General features: G+C 49.4%; 2 protein-coding genes and 1 pseudogene across 2 annotated transcripts; all 3 read left to right on the top strand.

Moving 5' to 3' along the window:
- Positions 1 to 1,802: 1,802 nt before the first annotated feature.
- On the top strand, positions 1,803 to 2,111 carry LOC121501523 (SLC35A4 upstream open reading frame protein-like). Its single transcript, XM_041773600.1, has one exon. The coding sequence runs from the start codon at positions 1,803 to 1,805 to the stop codon at positions 2,109 to 2,111; it is 309 nt and encodes a 102-aa protein (XP_041629534.1).
- Positions 2,112 to 2,421: 310 nt separating this feature from the next.
- Positions 2,422 to 3,414, top strand: LOC121471663 (annotated as a pseudogene).
- A 9,076-nt stretch (positions 3,415 to 12,490) lies between these two features.
- Positions 12,491 to 21,211, top strand: LOC121471662 (testis specific 10 interacting protein). The gene is made up of 8 exons (XM_041722445.1): positions 12,491 to 12,706; positions 14,013 to 14,146; positions 14,249 to 14,976; positions 15,156 to 15,303; positions 17,310 to 17,480; positions 19,995 to 20,094; positions 20,293 to 20,417; positions 21,088 to 21,211. Exons 1-8 carry the CDS (start codon positions 12,491 to 12,493, stop codon positions 21,209 to 21,211), a joined length of 1,746 nt encoding a protein of 581 aa, XP_041578379.1.
- Positions 21,212 to 21,753: the final 542 nt, after the last annotated feature.

The raw sequence follows: 21,753 nt of genomic DNA, 5'->3' as shown, positions 1-21,753 counted from the left end.
AAGATTATTTTTGTCTCCCAATGTTCCTCTAAAATGCGTAAGAGAATTTCTCCCTGTTCCCACAAATGAAGTTATGACTTTCTGTGCCATGTTTTCTTACAGTCCTATGATCACCTGAAATCACTAAATAGAGTTGTTAGACTGCCCGTTTTGCATGGTAGCCAAATCTCTACACTTGATGAGATAGTTTCCATTTCCCCAGCCATGTGGTCCCTGCTGATGAGGAAGAGGGAAGTCAGGTCTGTCTCCCTCCCTTCCCTCCTGCTCCCCCAGTTTGAGAACTTGCTGCTGTTGGAGCACAGGGAGGAAGGAGGGTAGGGGGTGCAGAGAGTTCTTCCTTGATTGGCTCTGGAAAAGATGGCCAGTCACTCTTTGAGTAGCAGGTGTTTAAATTGCGTTCTTGCCCTGTGGCGGCTTTACAGCTCCTTTATGGGCTACCTCCTTGACTGTAACTCCTGGGAAGTGGGCAGAGATTCTCTTTTGGCTGGCTCCAGTTTTCTTTTGCTTGGCACACACCTACCTTCATTGGGTACCCCCTGCCAGATAACAGAAGCCACCTGGACAGGACCTCCTGCTACCTTGCCGCAGGCCAGTTCCCACTGTGGTTCCATAGCCATTCTGGAAGTCTCATGTACCACTGACCTACAGGACTGCCATGGCTTCAGGGAGCCCACCTGAGCTCTCCAGGCATCTTCCTTTAAGTGCTTGTCCCCAGACTTAGAGACTAGCAGGCAGTCCCTGGTCCTACTCCCTGAGGGCAGTATTAGGGCTCCTTTTCTAAATCCGTCTCCTCACAAAGTTTCCCTTTCAGGATCTACTCTATTTCTTTATACTCTTGAGGTGGATCAGGGGTTTCAAGAGTGGCAAAATGAAGGGGTGCCTGGGTGGCTCAAACATCTGACTCTTGATTTCAGCTCAGGTCATGATCTCAGAGTTGTGAGATTGAGCCCCATGTAGGGCTCTGTGCTGGGCGTGTAGCCTGCTTAGGATTCTTTCTCTCCTCCTCCCTCTGCCCTTGCCCTCCTCAAAAGTGGCAAAATGGGTTTTTCCAATATCCTGTCACACTTTCCATCATGTTTAAGACAAACGTAGAGTCCTTCTTATAGGACAGTCCCCATGATCTGACTCCTGAGTCCCACAAAAGTTTAAAATATCAAATATTGGGAGCGCCTGACTGGCTCACTTGGAAGAGCTTGTGACTCTTTTTTTTTTTTTTTTTTTTTTTTTTATTTATGATAGTCACAGAGAGAGAGAGAGAGAGAGAGGCAGAGACACAGGCAGAGGGAGAAGCAGGCTCCATGCACCGGAAGCCCGATGTGGGATTCGATCCCAGGTCTCCAGGATCGCGCCCTGGGCCAAAGGCAGGCGCCAAACCGCTGCGCCACCCAGGGATCCCAGCTTGTGACTCTTGATCTCAGGGTTGTGAGTTTGAGCCCCACATTGGGTATAGAGATTACTTAAATAAATGAATAAATTTTAAAAATGAAATAAAAACTTAAAAAAATAAAAAATACAATGTCAAAGAATTTTACAAATAATTGGATGTTAGTAAATATAAAAACTTAATCAAAGTGAATGCCTTTCCAGGAAAATATGAAATGTTAAAGTTGGAACAAAAATATCAAAAATTTCAGTAGATCAGTAACCAGTAGAGAAAATTATCATCTAAGACTCCAATACTAAAGAGTGCGAATGGAGGTACTTTTACAGGGATGTTCCACAGACTTTCAAGGAACAAATGGTCCCTATCATGTATCAGTTGTTCCAAAAGACAAGGACTGGCAACAAATTTGCCGGGGAAGATGGCAGATGAGAAGGATTCTCTGCCCAAGCTTAAGGACCTGGTATTTCTCAAGAACCAGCTGGAATGCCTGCAGCAGCGTGTGGAAGAAGTCAGCAGTGGTGTGAGCCAGGAGGGCTCACTCTTGTCCTCCCCATTCCTCAAGGGCTTCTTAGCCGGCTATGTGGTGGCCAAACTGAGGGCATCAGCAGTATTAGGCTTTGCTGTGGGTACCTGCACTGGCATCTATGCAGCTCAGGCATATGCTGTGCCGAATGTGGAGAAGACATTGAGGGACTATCTTCAGTCATTGCGAAAGGGGCCTGACTAGCTCTGGATCCCATGGAGGAGAAAGGATGAGCACCTCTGGCCTGCAGTTAGAGGCCTTTCAACCACAGACACCATATTTGGCTTCCCGACCTATCACCTTTTGCTATCTCCAACTTGCCCACAGCCTTCATCCTTGCTTTCCTTCCTGCAGAGGGTAAACGGTGGCTTATCAGCCAGCAGTTTAGATGCACCTCCTTAACCTCACGGGACTGAAACTGAAACTGTGGCTTCTAGAGCCACCAGCCCCTTTCTCTTCCATCCCTGACTGTGGAGTTTGCAGCTGACTCTGATTCTCAGTATACTCTCTAGCAATGTACCACAGCTCCTCCCTCCTGGATCATAGGACTCCTGGAAGCTGGCTCCATACTGATTTTCTCCAAACTTGTTACAATTCCCACTGCCCCCTTGCTAGCTATACAGGCCATCCAGGGTCTGGTTTGAGCACGAATGTAGAGGACTGGGGTATGCCAGGCCTGGGCCGTCCCAGGCAGGCCTACTGGACCCTGATGCTACTCTTATCCACTGCTATGTATGGTGCCCATCCCCCATTGCTGGCACTATGCCATGTGAACGGCAAAGTGCCCTTCCAGCCCTCCTCAGCTGCTGACTGAGTTGACCAAGCTACTGTTGTGTGCCTTCCCCCTCTTGGTGGGCTGGCAGGCATGGCCCCAGGGGGCCACACCATGACGCCAGGCTCCCCCATTTGAACTATCAGCTCTATTCTATGGAGCTAACAACAACCTAGTGATCTCTCTTCAACGTTATATGGACCCCAGCACCTACCAGGTGCTGAGCAATCTCAAGATTGGAAGCATGGCCTTGTTCTACTGCCTTTGTCTCCAGCACCTCAGGGCCTAGCAGTGCTGCTGCTGATGGTGGCCTGTTATGCAGCTGGTGGCCTCCAGGACCCTGGGAACACCTTTCCTGGATCTCTGTCAGCGGTTGCTGCTGGCCCCATGCCCCTGTATATCACTCCACTGGAACTGCTGCTTTTCATCCTGTACTGCCTCATCTCAGGCCTCTCGTCCATGTACACAGAACTGCTCATGAAGCGACAGCGGCTGCCCCTAGCACTTCAGAACCTCTTCCTCTACACTTTTGGTGTGCTCCTAAATCTAGGTCTGCATGCAGGTGGCGGCCCTGGCCCAGGCCTCCTGGAGGGTTTCTCAGGATGGGCAGTGTTTGTGGTACTGAGCCAGGCAGTAAATGGACTGCTCACATCAGCTGTCATGAAGCATGGCAGCAGCATCACAAAAACAAAACAAACAAATAAACAAACGAAAACACCAAAAGGCAAGGACTGAGAGAACGCTGCGTAGTTCCTCATATGACTCCCAAACCGGCTAGAGACAGTATCAGAAAAGGAAAATATAGAGCATTTTGCTCTGAATGCAGATGTTAAACTACGACCTAATTGGATAAAATATAGAAGAATGCCCCACCTAAGGATGGGGAAAGGACATCTTAAGACATCCAGAATACAACCCCCCACTCAGACATTCATGGATCCAACTACATCAAAATTAAGAATTTCTATTCCACAAATATTCTCAGAGCTAATATTGACAGACAGGTGGTTGCAATCTAGTGAATAAAGAACTCCTACAGGTCAATGAGGAAAAGAAACACAATAGAGAATTGGGCAGTGAATATAAACAGGCAACTCAGAAGATTTGGCTAAAAATGGCAAGAAATTAATGACGATGTGGTCAGAGAAATAATCAGTGCAATTCAATTAAAATTACAATGAGATACCATTTTATAACCATCAGGTGAGTGAAAATTCATAAAGCAAATCATACCAATGTTTGGTGAGGGTGTAGGAGGCAGAAATCTTTGGTTACTTCTATAGGCCTTTAAGCTGGTACAGTCTCTTGAGAACATTCTGAAATGAGGCATACATTTCTTCTGAGACCACACACTTTCAATCCTTGGTAAATAAGCCACAGAAATTTGTGTGCACTGGAGCACCTGGGTGGCTCAGTTGGTTAAGTGTCTGCCTTCGGCTCAGGTCGTGATCCCAGGGTCCTGGGATTGAGCCCCATGTCAGGCTCCCTGCTCAGTATGGCACAGCGTCTGCTTCTCCCTCTACCTCTGCCCCTCTCCCAAACTCGTGCTCCCACTCTCTCTAAAGTAAATAAAATCTTTAAAAAAAAAGAAAGAAATTCGTGTGCAAGTGTTCAAAGAGGTCTGTACAAGGGGGCTGGCTGCAGCGTCCTTTGTGGAAGCGAGAGTCAGGGGCCACTTTGGCATCCGTCCTCAGAAGGATGGGTTAGTGATGTGTAATGGATGCAAACTATGAACACCAGGCAACAGTCAGAATCAACAGTTTTTTAAAAAACATAGTGTTCAAAGAATAAGGAACAAAAATGAGATCAATAGCACAATACCATTTATATAAGCTAAACCCACAAACGCATAAAAATGATATTAGATATTTCCCCACAATTCATTCATATTGAAGTAGGATGGGAATGGGGATTGAAGACAAAGGAGAACAAAAATAAACTCAAAACAATGAAGTGGCCTTGTATCCATCACTGATTTTTGGTCATTGTGAGATAAGGAATGCCGAAAATTCACCTCCCTGCTCCTGAGGACTGGAAGAAGAGAAATGTGTGGACACAAGGAGGCGGTTCACAAATGGCTCATGAAGCTATGAAAATGCACTCATCTCACAGATAATAAAGGGAATGCAAGTTATAGCAACAATGAGATAATATTTTTTCATCTATCAAATTAATGATTTTTAAAAATTATACTACACTTTGCTGGTGGGAATGTAAACATGGTTGATAGAAATCTACACTGATTGGGGGGAGTGGTTAGTTATTATCAAAATGTAAATTGTTTAGAGCCAGCATATTTGCTTATAGGAACATATTTTGCAGAACTATCCAATGTGCCACACGTGGGTGGCTCAGTGGTTGAGCATCTGCCTTTGGCTTGATGTAATCCCGGGTCCTGGGATCCAGTCCCGCATTGGGCTCCCTGCAGGGAGCCTGCTTCTCCTTCTGCCTGTTTCTGGCTCTCTCTGTGTTTCTCATGAATAAATAAACAAAATAAAATAAATAAATAAATAAAATGACCCACTGTCTCAGGTCTCAGTTTTTGCACTGAAAACCAAGCATTCCTAGGGACGCCTGGGTGGCTCAGCAGTTGAGCATATGCCTTTGGCTCAGGGCGGGATTCCAGAGTACCAGGATCGAGTCCCACGTTGGGCTCCCTGCATGGAGCCTGCTTCTCCCTCTGCCTGTGTCTCTGCCTCTCTCTCTCTCTGTGTCTCTCACGAATAATAAATAAAATAAAATAAAAAGAAAACCAAGCATTCCTAAGCAGGACCCAGATGGTTTAACAGGCAGAACAGGAGGGGAACAAAGAGGGCGCCATCACCCAGCACCTATCCCACTACCGGGGGTGTGCAAGAGGACAGAGGGGCAAGGAGGAGAAGCCTGTGGTGGTAAGCTGGGCTTCCTCCCTCCTCAGGCTTTGAGAGGGGCTCAGGAAACTTTGTTTCCAGAAATTTGGAAAGATTTGAAGGTTAGAATCCGACTGTGCCCAAGAAACTGGAAGTGCAAAGGGGATACAGTGGGCAGCCGCCACCACCCTGGGTGAAGGTCTGCACAGGGAGAGCTGGCTGCCTGTGATCTAAGAGTGAAGTAAGCCCTCCAATCTCAGGGGGCAGAAGATGTGGGGGGTAGCGAGCCAGGTGGCCAGCTTGACAGGAGGGGGTGCCAGATGGCTATGGGGATGATGGTGACTGTGCAGAAAAAGGCATTCTGGGTGCAGAGGAGTGCAGCTCCCTGTGCCAGCAGTTGGGGCTAAAGTTGGGGACAGAGGGAGCAGCTTTGGTTGAAAGTTCCCAGAGATGTCTCTGGAGCACCCATAAATTGCCTAAAGACAAAGCCTCAACATGAATCCTGCCAGTCCACAGAGTGCCTTCCACGCCATCTGCTCCTCCCTCCTTTCTGAGCTCCACCTCAGGGGAGATATATTTTATTCCCATGTATGTGTGTATATATTTAAAAAGATGCCTATCTGGCTCAGTCAGTGGTGCATGTGACTCTTGATCTTGGGGTTGTGAGTTTGGGCTCCAGGTTGGGCATAGAGCCTACTTTAAAAATATATAGAACAAAACAAAATAAAAAATAAAGTAAGGGAAATGTTTGGGGCTCCTGGCTGGCTCAATCAGGAAGGCAAGCAACTCTTGATCTCAAGGTTATGAGTTCGAGCCCCACACTGGGTATAGTGATTACATAAAAATAAATAAATAAAACTTAAAAAAAAAAAAAAGATGCTGGTGTACGTGCTCATCAGTTACTGTAAGATTATGTTGCATTCACATCACCTTATCCACCAGCTACTGGGTCCCAATCTGGAAGCCAAAGGAAGGTGCATGAGAGGCAACAATCTGAAAACATGTGTAAATTATTCCCACTAGGTTTCTGCCTGAGATGATAGCACCCTTCAGTGTATTTTCTCTTTATCTGTTCACTCACAAATTGGTTATTGAGGGTTCACTGTGTGGGGGCTCTGTACTAGGGGCTGAGGACACAGCTGTGAACAGAAATAAAGACTCTGCTCTTAGGGATCTGAGAGTTACCTGGGAACGACAGAGAGTAAAGCAGAACACATACGTGGATTCAATTGAAGGTGTATTTGGGTGGTAGAGCTGCCATAATAAGTACTACAGATGATAGAAATTTAACCAATGGGAATTTATTTTCTCACATATCTGGAGGTCAGAAGTCTAAGATCAATATATTGGCAGGTTTGGCTTCTTCTCAGGCCTCTCTCCTTGGCCAGCATGTGGCCATTGTCTTCTGGTGTCCTCATGTGGGCTTCCCTCTGTGTGTCTGTGTCCTGATCTCCTCTTCGTGTTGAGTGAAGGCCACCCGTAGGACCTCATTTTACCTTAATCACTTCTTTAAGGGCCCTATTCCCAAATGCAGTCAGATGATCAGGTACTGAGGGTTAGAATATCAAAGTCTGAATCTGGGGCTGGTGGGCTGGCAGTCCATAGTAGGAGGGTAAGGTGAGAAAGAGACTAGTGCAATGGGGAAAAGCAGAGCAAGAGGGGTTGAGTGCGTGGTTATGGTGTAGGTTGCAGGTCTAAATTGGGTGGTTAGAGTGGGGTCTCTGATAGGTTGACATTTGAGCACTACCTTGGAAAAAAGTGAAGGACTGAGCCACACAATTATCTGGGGGGACAGCATCCGGAGGGAAGGGCCAGGTCAGAGGTGAGACCATGTCTGATTCATCCCATAGAACAGCTAGAAGCAAAGACGGGAGGCGTGGTAAGCAGCTGAGGATGAAGGGTCACATAGGCCCCATTGGCCATTGCAAGACTTTGGATTTGAGTTTTCTTTCTTCCTTTTTCTTTTTTTTAAGATTTTATTTTCTTATTTATTCATGAGAGACACACAGAGAGAGGTAGAGACACCCGCAGAGGGAGAAGCAGGCTCCCTGCAGGGAGCCCGATGCAGGACTTAATTCCAGGACTCTGGGATCATGCTCTACTACTGAGCTACCCAGGTGCCCTGGATTTGAGTTTTCAAAACCATTGCAGGTCACATTTACAAGGAGGCTGCTATCAACAAAGAATAAGCAAACAAAAATCCACCAGAAAAACCCCACCTGAAAAACAGAACATAACAAGTGTTGGCAAAGATATAGAAAAGTTGGTACTCTTGTGCGCTGCTGGTGTGAATGTGAAATGGTGTGATCAGCTATAGAAAACAGTATGATGATGCCTCAAAAAATTAAACAGAGGGACGCCTGTGCGGCTCAGTGGTTGAGCATTTGCCTTTGGCTCAGGGCATGATCCCGGGTCCGGGGATCGAGTCCCACATCGAGCTCCCTGTGAGAAGCCTGCTTCTCCCTCTGTCTTTACCTCTCTCTATGTGTCTCTCATTAATAAATAAATAAAATCTTTGTAAAAAGTAAACATAGAATTACCATGTAGTCCAGCACTTCAGCTTCTGAGGACACACCCAAGAGAATTGAAAGCAGACACCTGAACAGATTGTCTGTACATCCACAATCACAGCAGCAATGTTCATTGTAGCTGAAAGCTAGAAACATCCCAAATGCCCATCAACAGATGAATGGATAAATGAAATGTGGTAAATACATTAAAGGAATATTATTTGGCCTGAAAACAGAAGGAAATTCTGACATAGGCTACAACGTGGGTGAATCTGGAGGACTTTATACTAAGTGAAACAAGCCAGTTACAAAATAACAAATATTACGTGATTCCACTCATAAGAGGTCCCTCGAATAGTAATAGAGAGAAAATGGAGTGGTGGTGGCCAGGGACTGGGGAGATGGGGAGTTATTATTTAATGCATTAGACTTTCAGTTACGGATGATAAAAACTGTTCTGGAGACTGATGGCAGTGAGGGTTGCACAACATTTTGTAAATAGAATAATGCGATTGGGGACTCCTGGGTGGCTCAGCAGTTGAGCATCTACCTTCAGCTCAGGTCATGATCTCAGGGCTCTGGGATTGAGTCCTGCATTGGGCTCCTTGTGAGGAGTCTGTTTCTCCCTCTGCCTGTGTCTCTGCATCTGTCTCTCTGTGTGTCTCTCATGAGTTAAAAAGGGGAAGAAAGAGGAGGAGAAGGAGGAGGAGGAGGAGAAGAAGAAAGAAGAAGAAGAAGAAGAAGAAGAAGAAGAAGAAGAAGAAGGAGAAGGAGAAGGAGAAGGAGAAGGAGAAGGAGAAGGAGAAGGAGGAGAAGGAGAAGGAGAAGGAGAAGGAGAAGGAGAAGGAGAAGGAGAAGAAGAAAAAGAAGAAGGCCACTGGGGGCAGCCTGGGTGGCTCAGTGGTTTAAACACCTGCCTTCCGCCCAGGGCGTGATCCTGGAGTCCCAGGATCTAGTCCCACATCAGACTCCTTGCATGGAGCCTGCTCCTCCCTCTACCTGTGTCTCTGCCTCTCTCTCTCTCTCTGTCTATCATAAATAAGTAAAATCTTAAAAAAAAACAGCGGCCACTGAATGGGACACTAAAAAATGGTTGAAATGGTAAATTTAGATAAGTGTTGAAAGTGGTGTGAACTCAGGTGGTGGGAAGTGTTCCGATTCTGAATACACTTGGACGTTGAGGATTAATTCCCAGATAGGATGGGGAAGAAAAAGAAGAGTCCAGGGTTTGGCCTGAGATACTGGGAGGATAGATTACCACTTGTCTAAGATGGGAAGGTCTGTGGGGGAAGACAGAGGGCTCAACTGGATGCCTATAAGACATCCAGGGAGAGGAGTGGAGTGGAAATTTGATATCTGGGAGAGAGGGATGGAATTCCAAGTCTGAGGGAGACACCAGGAGCACTGATAACTTTGAGTCTCATTTGCAGATAGATGGTATTTTCAAAGAGGAGCCTGGATGAGACCACTGGGAGCATGAATGTGTGGACTCAGAGGACTGCAGGCTGAGCCTGCTCCTGGATGGGAGGAGGAGTGAGCAAAGGAGCCGGGAAGTGGCCAGAGGATCCAGGGCACCTTGGGTTAGCAACAGGGCCAGCAGCTGGGGATCAAGGCAGGAGCAGGTTCAGTGGGAAGTGGGGGTGACAGCCTGATGGGAGCTGGTTGAAGAGAGAACAGGAGGAGATTGATCTTGGCAAATCAGATCAACTCTTTCAGGGGGTTTTGCTACAAAGGGGAACAAGGAAAAGGGGCAGTACTGGGGAAGGAGAGGTGAGGTCAGGAAAGATATGACAGCACATTTGTGTTGATGGAAGTGATTCTTTTTTTTTTTTTTTTTTTATGGAAGTGATTCTGAAGAGAGTGAAAAGTTGCCGGGAACAGAGGGGGCCGAGGCTGCCCCACATCCTTGGGCAGGCAATAAATGAATATATATGAAGTGTAGTCAGTGAAGTAGAGTAAGAGCACAGTGCCACTTAGGTAGTCTTTGTCAGGGGACATTTTAGCAGAAGCCTGAAGGAAGTGGGAGAGTGCGCCATAGGGATTCTGGAGACAGAGCATTTCAAGAAGCAGCAGCAGCAAGTGCAAAGGCCCTGAGGTGGGATTGACTGGGGTGGTTGGATCAGAGTGAGTGATGGGGGCAGGGATGACACCTGCAAAGACATGGGGCAAACAGATCTAGCAGGACCAAGGAGGCTATGGTAGAGACTTGGGCTTTTACTCTATGAGAGATGGGATCCATTTGAGAATTGTGAACAAAGGCATGGCAGGCTCTGGTCTTAACAGGATCATTCTGGCTACTGAGTACAGAATAGAATTAGGCAAGAGCAGAAGCCAGGTGGAGGGGCCATCGCAATGATTCAGATGAGAGACAGTGGTGGTTTGGGAGAGCGTGTTCATGAAGGAGATGGGGAGAAGTGGCTGGATTCTGTATGAATTCTTTTTTTTTTTTAAGATTTTATTTATTTCTTTGAGATAGAGAGCACAATTAAGGGGAGTGGCAGGCAGAGGGAAAGGAAGAAGCAGGCTCTCCAGTGAGCAGGGAGCCAAATGTGGGGCTTGACCCCAGGACCCTGGGATCACGACCCGAGCCGAAGGCAGATGCCCTGCTGGCTGAGCTACCCAGGCGCCCCTCTGCATGAATTCTGAAGGTGGCACCAGTAGGTTTGCTTGCGTATTGTGCAGATTGCGGATTGTGGAGTATGAGAGAGAGGAATCCAGGATGCTGCTGGGGCTTTGCTCTGAGCAACAGGAAGGATGGATGTGACCTTGACTGAGATGGGGAGAGTCTTACTTTCAACGTGCCAAGTCAAGATGCTTACCTATCTTCCATGTAGAGTGTCAAACGGCTGATGGATAGGAGTCTGGACTTTGTGGGAGAAGGCAGGGCTGACATATATAAACTTGGGGGTAGGTGGAAGGTGAGGGATGGCTTGTGTCAGACAGGATGAGCTCCCTTAAGAAGTGAGAGTGGCTAGGTAAGAAAAGAGGTCTGCACGCACCTCATAAAAATACCAACCTGAGCGACCCAGACCTGCCCTCTGCCAAGGAAGGAAGTGGCCCAGAGTTTGTCCAGGAAATCAGTGGGGCTGGGGTCTGGAAATGGAGCAGCCTACCTGTATACTTCCACAGGACACCGGATAGAGGAGGCAGTGGGGTGGGCATGGCAATCCACCAGAAAGAGCAGAATTTGCCTATTTTAGGGACAAGAAACCTTCACCTGGAGCATTAATTAGGCTGTTCCACTGGGCGAGCTCATTGTAAAGGTGCTGCCGGGATGGAGTCTGAGAGCAGATATGAGGCCACAGAAACAAAGCTCAGGGAAAACCATGCCTGTAGGGCATCTGCTGGACTCTGCTTCCTTTACTGGTCTCACTGGGGCCGCATGGTTGGCTAAGGAGCAACAGCTCTTCCACAGAAGTTAGGATGAGCCATGGGAATGTTCTAGGTGTACCTGTCTCTAGTAACTGATTTAAGCCTCACTGTGACCCCAGGAGGAAGATGCCATCATAACCAGCCCTGTGATGCCCAAGAGGACACAGAGGCACAAGGGGAGCTGGATTTGAACCCCAGTGCTTCCTGTGTTCTCTTAACTACCATGTGCTGCTACCCCCCAATAATAGTCTGCCATTGTTAGCAGTAGTGATAATGAACCATTACCAAGCATGCTGCCTTCATGATTTCATTTAATCTTTGTAATTAACCTATGGAATGGGTCTATGCTTTCCAGTTTGGCAGAGGGGAGAGGTGACTTGCCCAAGGTCACAGAGCTGGTGAGCAGCCAAGCCAGGCCTCCAACCCTGCCGCTGGGTCTCTAGGGCTCAGTTTGGCGCCACATCCCTATGCTGCTGGTGGTAGTGGTCAGTCCTAGGCATACCATGGGGATTTACCATGGCAAGGCATTTTGGTGATGCTTAGAAGTTTGGGATGAGATTTAAATGCTCTGACATCCTCCAGAGCCTCCTCTGGGTCCTGGTTGCCTGTTGCTTCCCTCCTGGGCATGGTGTTCAACTGGCTTTTCTTGCCCTGTCTGGACCTGGGAGGCCAAGTGGTTTGAACAAGATCTTGTTGTGAGAGCTCAGCTTGGCTTTTGCAAGGCCTCAGTTGGGGCTGGAGTACTGGGGGCAGCCCAGGAGGCAGGTGGAGGGAGAGGGACCCCCTCAGGCACCGAGGGTGTGAGGACCCTTCCAAATGGTCAAGTCTTGAGATCCCTTGTACAGATAGAGGGGGAGACAGGCTGAGTGAGGACAGGGGACTCATACCAGGTCAACGAAGAGTCCTGCAGAGGTAGGCTTGGCCCTGGGCCTCAAGACTCTCAGGCCTGGACTCTTTCTCAGCATCATCCTGAACTTTACCCCCCCAGAAGGAAGTTGACCTCACATACCCTGGCTGACCCTCCCTGGCCTGCTTTTTGTCAGAGCCCTTGAGGCTGACTGAGAACTGGTTGCCATAGTGATGGTGGGGGTGGGCAGTTCCAAGGCTGGCAGATGGGGGTGGGGGTCCGGGCAGGACACCAATATGCGAAACACCCACCAACGGGCGAGCAGGACTACTTCAGGGAGACCAGAGCAGGACACGCGGCTTCAGGGAGATCAGGGCAGGACATCCCAGGCTCCTGGGATGACCATAGGGCTGCTCAAGTTCCTGTCAGACATCCCCCAAGCTGAGCAGGTGAGGGAGACCCTGTGGGGGGACTTCCAACTGCCTGGAGGCAGCCTGGCTGCCTGGGGTCAGTGTAGGCCAGGGCTCAGGATGGCACTGGAGAAGCCATGAAACTGGAGCTGAGGTCCGGCGAGAGACAAGAAGGCCCAAGGCAGGCAGGGACCACAGGGAGGCCTAAAGGGTCCAAGGCGAGGATGAGGAAGACACCCAGGGATGACTCCCAGGCTTCCAGGAGAGCCATCTAGGGGAACTGCAGGAGAAGAAGGAGGAGGAGGGTTTCAGGAAAGATAATAAGCTTCCTCTACCTTGACTTAGCAAGTCCAGGGCCCCATGGAGCATTCAAACGAGCTATCGGGGACATGGAGGCAGCACCGTACCATGGTGACAAATCTGGGCTCTCGAGACAGACTCTGCATGTTCAGATCCTGACTCCACTTACTGGCTAGATAACCTTAGTCAAGTGCTGTCACCTCTCTGAGTCTCAGTGTTCTTATCTGGGATGAGATGAGATCTCATCGGGCCCTTTCACGAAGATGGCACTGAAAGCGAAGAAGGAAGCCCCTGCCCCTCCCAAAGCCGAAGCCAAAACAAATGCTTTGAAAGCTAAGAAAGTGGTGCTGAGAGATGTGCACAGTCACACACACACAAAGAAGATCCGTATGTCACCTACATTCCGACCACCCAAGACCCTGTATCTCTGAAGGCAGCCCAAATAACCTGGAAAGAGCGCCCCCAGGAGAAACAAGTTTGATCACTATGCCATCATCAAGTTCCCCCTGACTACTGAGTCATCCGTGAAGAAAATAGAAGACAACAACACACTTGTGTTCATTGTGGATGTCAAGGCCAATAAGCACCAGATCAAACAGCCTGTGAAGAAGCTCTATGACATTGATGTGGCCAAGGTCAACACCTTAATCAGGCCTGATGGAGAGGAGAAAGCATATGTTCGACTGGCTCTTATCATGCTTTGGATGTTGCCAAAAAAATTGGGATCATCTAAACTGAGTGCAGCCGGCTATAAATCTAAATATAAATTTTTTTCACCATAAAAAAAAAGATCTCATGGTATAACAGTGGGATATAGGTCCTTGGGAAAGTTAAATGAGTTGATGCATGAAAATCCTGAGCATCCAGCAGGTACTCAGCAACATCGTTAAATATTAAAAATTGAGGTGGTGATCAGTCAGTTTTAGCAATAACAAGAGCCCAGCAGGCCAGCCATGGTACAGAGAAGAGGAGGGTCCCTTGGAGGAGGTGTGGGATGCTCCAGGAGGCTGCTTGCAGCTAGGCCTCTTCTCCTGTCTTCACCTAGGGGAGGCTTGGGAGTGGCGATGATGTGATTCTGGGCCAGCAGCCGAGGTCTCGGAGCACAGGGCAGATGCCAAAGAAGGACCGGAGGCCCAAGGTTCGGAATAAGAAAGACCATGGCTCTGCTGAAGCTGAAGAGTAAGCCACTGTGCAATAGGCTGGGGGGATACTGGCTGGCAGGCCCCACTGGGGGCCGGCGCCCTGACCTTGACCCTTGCTCCCTGTCCTCTCCTTCCTCAGTCTCATCCCCTCTCCTCCTCGGAAACCCTCCTTCCCCTTCCAGTGGGCCTGGGAGAGCTTCACCACTGATGGCCAGGCTCTGCATCAGCCCAGCTTCTCCTCGGCCTCCGCCCCAGGCCACCAAGCTCTGTCCTTGCCCCGAGCAGTCCCCCAGTATAAGGCCAGGCACAAGTCCACAACCACCCTCCCAGAGCCCCATGGCTTCTGCTGGAAAACAGAGGGGCCAAACCTGGAGAGAAGCCAGCAGCTCAGGGCCTGGGGTTGCATCCCCGGCTGTTCTGGCAAAGGGGAGAGCCAAGAACTGGAGGCACCCAGTGAGTATGACCTCCAGCCACCTGGGAGGAGGTCAGGATCAGGATCTGAGTCTGAGGAAGGCACCGAGCTGGAAGCCCTGGGTTCTGAGGAGATAGAGAGGGGTATGAGCCCTGGGGAGCTGCCCCAACTCCTCATCAGGGGGTTGATATTAGAAGAGGAACAGTTTGTAGAGGTGACAGAGCAGGCCGAGGAGGGGGAGCACAGGACCCTCCATAGAAGGAGAGCTGGTTCTCAGAGAAAGGGGCAGAATTTTCGCGAGGCAGCCTCCGATGAAGATGACCTTCAGTGCAAAGGGAGCAGCTCCAGCTCCAACCTCAGAAGACCACAGAGGAGGAAGTCAAGGGCCAAGGAGCTGGAGGGGCCATGGGACCTGGAGAAGCTGCAGAGGCAGTTACAGCAAGAGTTGGACTGTGGTGAGTGTGGGCTTCAATGTCTGGGTTCCCCAGGAAACTACAAGGTGGGGAGAGAGTTTGGGGAACCAGCAACCTGGACCAGGAGTTCAGACAGGGTTATACTGCACTCCAGGTGCTGGGCGGGATTGTCCAGTGGGCTGGGAGGGAGGCTATTCTCTGACTTGTCCCACTCTGGATAGGCCCTCAAAAGCAGCCCTGGAAGGCTTTGGGGGCTGCTGTCCAGGCCTCCAATCGGAGTGGGAAGGCCTATGCCTTGGGAGATGAAGAGACTTTCCTGTTTGCCAACTTTCCTAACCGTACCTTCCACAAACGACAGGAGGCCACCAGGTAAGGTAAAAGAAAAAGGAGGATGGGAAGAAAGGGCTGGGAGTAGAGAAGGAGCCAGTTCTCCAGAGACACTGAATCATTCATCCTCTCATTCATTAATTCATTTATCCATTCTCTAATCTTTTGGTCATCCAATCTTCTACAGATCGATGCATCTATCCACCCACTCATCCACCCACCCACCCACCCATCCATCCATCCATCCACCTACCCATTCATATACCCACCCATCTATCCATCTCTGTCTACTTGGCCAGGTGTCTATGGACACAAGCCACTTTTCATTTATTTTCCATCTTCTATCCACCCATTAATCTATTAACTAAGTGATCAAAGCAACACATGTTGAATATCTACTCGTGGGTCCTTAGGATATAAAGATAAAAAGACATGGCCCCAGCCCTAAGAAAGTCAAGGTCAGCTGGGAAAGGAGGCAGATGGACAAGACAACAATGAAGGCAGTAGAGTCAGACAACTGCTATGCTTGGAGCTTGAACAAAAGACAATGAGAGCAGAGGGGAATCCTGGGAAGGGGCACTGTTGCATTGTCTAGGTGAAGGATGATAAGGGCCTGAACCAGCTGGCCCTGTGAATAGAGAGAGGGGAATCCATTAAAGAGATATTTGGGGGCTGGCTCAGCAGGTCTTGGTGATTGGTTAGAGGTGGCAGGTGAGAATCCATTTCAACATTCCAATAGCACCCCTCAATTCTGACTCTGTCATCCCTGGCTTGCTTCCCATGCTTCTCAGTGCACTTGGAACAAAGCCCAGGTGTCTTGGTAAGGAGGCTCCTGTCTCCCACACCCGCCTATATAGGAATAGCTAGAATGTGCCATGCTCTCCCTCCCTCATCTCCCGGAGCTGCCATTCTCCCTCATTCACTCAGCTAACTCAATGTATCTTTAAACTTTTGAGGTAGGCGCCGGCAGGGAAGCTCTCCCCTCTGCTTGCCTCTGCTATAGCTCTTGCCACATGGCATTACATTGGGGGGCTGGGCTGCCTGACTATCCCTGGGTGCAGACTTACAGATCCCTAAGACAGGTGCCAGATTTTATTGGTCATGGCCTCCCTGCTGCCCTACACCGGACATGGCACCTAGTTGGTGCTCAACAAATATGTGCTGAGTAAACAAGTTTATTGGTCTGACCATGATTGAACTATGCATGAATTCACCAACACTGAGTTTCTATTTATGTTAAGCACTGTTTTAGATGCTGGGGAATCCACTGGTAATGAAGAGAAGAGATAAGGAACCCTCCTATCATGAGGCTTACCCTCTACTTGGGATGAAGGATAATTAATAAAGAAATGAACAAAATGTACAGCTAGAAATGGAAAATACCTGGGGGTAGAAGGGGTGGTAAGGGAGTCTCTCTCTCTCTCTCTCTCTCTCTCTCTGATATTTGAGCAAGGATCTAATTAACAAGGAACTGGCCATCAGAGCTAGGGAAATAATGTTCCAGGTGGAGCTAAGTGTTGTCTACTCAACCACCCACACCATTCATCCACGCCTTTATCCATCCGTTGATCCCATCACTACTTTGTTTCTGTTTCCCATCCATTCCATTCATATATCTGTCCCTCAAACCAAAAGGCATCAACCTAGTTCCTACCAGAGATGGGGGTCAGAGAGAACAAGGTCTGACCCCTGTCCTCAAGGAGAGCTGCTTTGCAATGGGAAGTGAGCAATCTGGGTGAGATCACAGGTGCACCAAGCCCCACAGGACTGAGGGTGTTCAGAGTTGGGGCACACAGCTGGCTGGAGTGGGAGGAGGCTTCCAGGAAAAGTAGGGAAAGGCCTTGAGGTGGGCCTGTGGGCCGAGCCCCAGATGTAGCCCTCATCATGTCAGACTTCCATGACAAACCCACTCCCCAGACCTGTGGTTCTCTGGGCTCTTGCAATCCCTCCCGCAGGCCCTCATACTCCTCTCCCTGCCCCTGGCCTCTATGAGACTGCTGCTCCCCCCAGACTTCTCCCATCCTCTTCTTTCCCTCTCCCTATTGAAGAAGCTTGCTGCAGGCCTGGGAGCGGCAGCAGGAGGAGGAGCGGCAGCAGGCAGAGCTGCGGAGGGCCCGGGAGCATCGGGTACAGCAGCAGGTGGCTCGCTGCCTGGCAGCCTATGCACCCAAAGGGAGCCGGGGGTCAGGGACCACCCACCACAGGCTGGAGGAGCTGAGGTAGGAAGCCAGGCTGGGGAGGCCCTGGTGGGGAGAGGTCAGGGAAGATAGTGCAGACGCCAGAGGAAAGACACAGGAGACACAGTCCTCATCTCCCTCCAGGGCTGAGTCTCCACAACCATCCTCCAGCCCTGGCTGGTGGGCCAGGCCATTTGGCCACACTTTACAGATGAAGACCCTGAGGCATGCAAGGAGGAGGGGCTGAGCCAAGGTCACCTAGTTAATATAACAATCCTGCAGCTGTCAAACTCACAGAATGTTCTATATGCATTACCACATGCTCAAATCTTTTTTTTTTTTCTGATTTCAAAAGCTAGGCATGCTTATTATAAAAATGCAGATGTAACCAAAATAGTTCACATAGCACATAAACAGTGCCTATGATCTCACTCCTGGGGACAACCCTTGTTTGCCTCAGGTGAAGAGTCATCTATTTTATTCTCTTCCTATATGTTGACCATTAAGAAGAAATAGACAAATGTGTCTTTAAAAACAAATCTTTTTTAGACTCATAACAGACCCTTAAATGGGCATTATTATCAGTCCCATCATTCAACAGAGGAGGAAACGGAGCTCACAGAGCTCAATTACTTTGCCAAGGGTCACAAGTGAGGGGCAAAACTAGGATTTCAACTTGGGAAGCTACTTAGCCAAACCTGCTAGCCCATTTCTTAGTGCTTGAATACCTAATCTGTAGATAAAGGGTACTGGGATCTTCCCCCGAATGCCCTATCCAGTGAAACAGATAATACAAATAAATATGGTCACCAGTGCCATGGACATTGAGCACCTACTGGGTGCAGCTGGCAGCAGGGCAGCCCTTTCCACACCTCATCTCCTTTCATCCTGAGAGAGGAGCTAGGTCAGGGATGAGGTCTCTGCTCTGCGGTGGGGCCACCAGGGATTCAGCTGGGTTCTGGTCATCTACTCTTGGAGGCTCAGTCTTATTATTCCCAATTTTGAAGATGAGAAAACTAGGGATCTAAGAAGGCAACGGTGTTTTAAAAGAATCCTTGGCCAGTGATCAAGGAGATGCCTTCTCCTTGCGAAACCTCATGTTCATTGTTTGTGTGTTTATTTTTTTCAATGAGGCAGGAAGCCTAAGGTTCAAACTCCAAGGGACAGATGTGAATGAGAAGAGTGTTTCACACACATCTCTTGTATTTTCTACAGAGAGCAGATATTTTCCATGGGGGTCTCTCAGTCCTTATAACCTGTGACTTTTGCTCTCTCTGTTCCTCAAAGGCTCTGGCCTGTACAGGAGGTGTGGGCTCAAGAGAGGTCGCCCTGTGGGAGGAAGACTTTCCTTTCCTTCCCAGATGTTGGACAGGGCTGACATCCACTCTCCAGCTTCCTTTCTGCTCGGGGCTCCAAGACATGGACTTCCTCTCAATTCTAACAAGAATCAAAAAGGAAAAATATGCATGACATCATAGGAGAGACAGACTGAATGCCAGCTCACTTCCCACCCCCACCTTTGTAACTGCTGAAATTACCTCTTGAATGCTGAAGACTCCATTTTGCAATGACTTCTGTTCCTGGCCATGGGTTTTCAAATTCATCTCTTTTTCACCAATGGCCCTGGTGGGGCAAGGCAGTGTTTTTCAGGGGCCTTGTACACTTGTTAGAGGTTCCAACATGAGTCTTGTCTGCTTCTCCGCTCCTGTGTATGGGTGCTGCTGGCACACCCAAAGACCTCTCTTACATGCTTCACAGGATTCCTGGTCCTTCACAGGATTCCTGCCAGAGGGCCCCTCTTGCCGCCTGGATATTCAGCTTGATAGGCAGGCACATTTCAGACAAATGTGCAAACCAATTTTTTGTAAACGGATGTGTGCTTCCCCTGTGGAACCTTGATCTTTTTTGGGATGTATTCTTTCATTTGCAACATCATTCTTTTGTTCCTCTGTCCCATGTTCTAAGTTGTGTGCTTATAAGAACCCCAGAGAATGGTAGCAACTTTGTCCAATCCCTGCCATAGTGCAGAGAAAACTGAGCCCGGAGCCCAGAGTGGGGCCTTACCCAAAGCCACGGTCAATAGCCGCTGCTTCTAAAAAAAAAAAAAAAAAAAAAAAATAGCCGCTGCTTCTTCCTCACAGATGTAGCGTGAGAGGGTGCAGGGGTGTAAACGCAGGGGGAAGAGGCTGTGCAAGCAGATGCCCAGTTGCTCCGAAGGCAGTGCTGCCCCCCCCCCCCCCCCCGTGAGTGTGGCTGGGAGGCTAGATGAGCCCTGGCGGCACAGCCTGCAGACTTGGTCTCAGTCTCTACTCCCCAGCTGTGTGACCTTGGACAAGTCCCTCAACCCTCCTGGGCCTCAGGCTCATCATGGGTAAAATGGAACAAATAATTTCTACCCCACTGACCTCAGGAGGAATCCAGGGCGGAGATGGGAATGAAATGGCTTTGCAAGGTAAGGGTGGGGAGGATGTCAAGTCCTTAGTGAGAATGAATGGACTCAAGAGTGGGGATAGGTTGTGTTCATGGTTAGCTGCCCAAAGGCCCATCTCCCTGCAGGCGCCAGGAGCGACAGCGCTTTGCTCAGTATCAGGCAGTGCTACAGGACATCCAGCACAGGGTACAGGCCCGGCCCTACCTGTTCCAGCAGGTCATGCAGGTGAGGGCTAGCACCTGGAAGACATGCCACCTCCCTGAGGACAGTGCTTTTCATTGGAGGAGTGGGTAGGGAGAGCGGGCCCTTTAGATAGGAGCCTGGGCCACACCTACCTGGAAGCCCTGGGACCCTCTCAGTAATCATAATGCTATTTGTCCTCAGCAGCCTTGGTGCAGAGTAGGAACCCTTATCTCTCCTCAGGTCAATGCCCGGCTCACGGTGACCCGGCGCTTCTCCCAAGTGCTGTCAGCACTGGGACTGGATGAGGAGCAGCTGCTGGCTGAGGCAGGAAAGGGAGACACAGAGGGCACCTCCAGGAAATCCAGGTGAGGCCATCTAGCTAGTCAGAGAACTGGCTCTGCCCAGCTATTGGAAGAAGGGGTGCCACTGCCAGTCCTGCGCCCTACAGCCTCTCCCCCACCTGTCTTCCTGGGCTCGGCATCCAGGGAAAAGCTGAGAAAACTTGTGAGCAACCATGTTGACCTGCCCTGAATCTAAGCTTCAGCCCTGGCCTGGTCCACTGTCTCAGCTTGAAGGACTTGGCCTCCCCCAGACCCCATCCTCCGTGTCACCGGAGGAGGGCAGGACCCAGGTTATGTTCTCCAGATCCCAATAAAGAAACTGAGGACCTGGGGGCAAGGTCTTACCCCAAGACACAGGAGCAAATAAGCTGCAGAGCCAGTGTAGGAATCTGTGGCCAACTGAGTGGCCACACACCAAGCCCCTGTTACAGGGTAGTGCCACACAAATCACCCCCTGCATACTGTCCCTTATACTTTAGGACAACCTGGTGCACAGCAAGGTTTATAAAGCTTATTCGTAAGTAAACTTAGGCTTGAGAAGGGGAAATCACTTGCTCAGAGTCTCACAGCATAGAAGCCAGATCTGAACCCCTATTGCCAATAATGGGCTTTCCACCCCTAAAGCCCAGGTCTCCTTGGGCCTGGGGGTGGGGCACTAGAGCCCATGGTCTCTATCTGTGTCTCCTTCTTTAAGGAGCCACAGGTCAATGGAGGTGAGAATGGAGCACTCTTCTGAGAGCCTCCCAAAGACAGAACCCACCAGAAGGCACTCCAACAGGCACTCTACTCCAAGCCCAAGTCAAGAGTCTAGCCCCTAAGATAACAATTAAATGCTTTATGGGAAATATAACTTGTAATTTCTGGTGGTGCTGGGAAGAGGCTGCAGTTTGGGAGTAGGAGGTAGCAGGAAGCAGCAGGCTTAGCTTGCCCCATCACCCAGGAGCTTTGGTTGTGGAGCTGCCCCCACCAGCACACACAGCTCTGTTTCTGCTCCTGCTTCTCCTCACAGAGCAACAGCTGTGACTCCTCCACTCCCATTTCCAACATTTATGCTGGGTCCTAGGAATTCAAGAGGGAACAGGACCTAATGGCCTCTGCCTTTGAGAACTCAGGGTGGGAGGGGAGGAGGTTTGGGTCCTTAAAGGGGTACGTATCTTACACTGTAACAAGCGGTTTGCACAGGGGCCACCAGTCCCAGCAACTGGGGGTTGCGGGTCAGAGGAGGAATTATGTGAATTGCGATTTTACTTTTTAAAAGACTTTGTTTATTCATGAGACACACAGAGACAGACAGAGATGTAGCCAAAGGGAGAAGTAGGTTCCCTCTGGGGAGCCCGACAGGAACTGGGTCTGGGATTAC

This window comes from Vulpes lagopus, chromosome 11 (assembly GCF_018345385.1).
Source record: "Vulpes lagopus strain Blue_001 chromosome 11, ASM1834538v1, whole genome shotgun sequence".
Classification (NCBI taxonomy): domain Eukaryota; kingdom Metazoa; phylum Chordata; class Mammalia; order Carnivora; family Canidae; genus Vulpes; species Vulpes lagopus.
Note: the sequence above shows the minus strand (reverse complement) of the source record. Positions and strands in the feature narration are given on the sequence as shown.

Bases quoted from the DNA above. Each gene is read 5' to 3' on its own strand.
- LOC121501523 (XM_041773600.1), top strand. From the start codon at position 1,803: ATGGCAGATGAGAAGGATTCTCTGCCCAAGCTTAAGGACCTGGTATTT.
- LOC121471662 (XM_041722445.1), top strand. From the start codon at position 12,491: ATGGTGGGGGTGGGCAGTTCCAAGGCTGGCAGATGGGGGTGGGGGTCC. The intron at 14,977-15,155 runs GTGAGTGTGGGC...CACTCTGGATAG, and splicing joins ACAGCAAGAGTTGGACTGTG to GCCCTCAAAAGCAGCCCTGG. The intron at 17,481-19,994 runs GTAGGAAGCCAG...ATCTCCCTGCAG, and splicing joins CACAGGCTGGAGGAGCTGAG to GCGCCAGGAGCGACAGCGCT.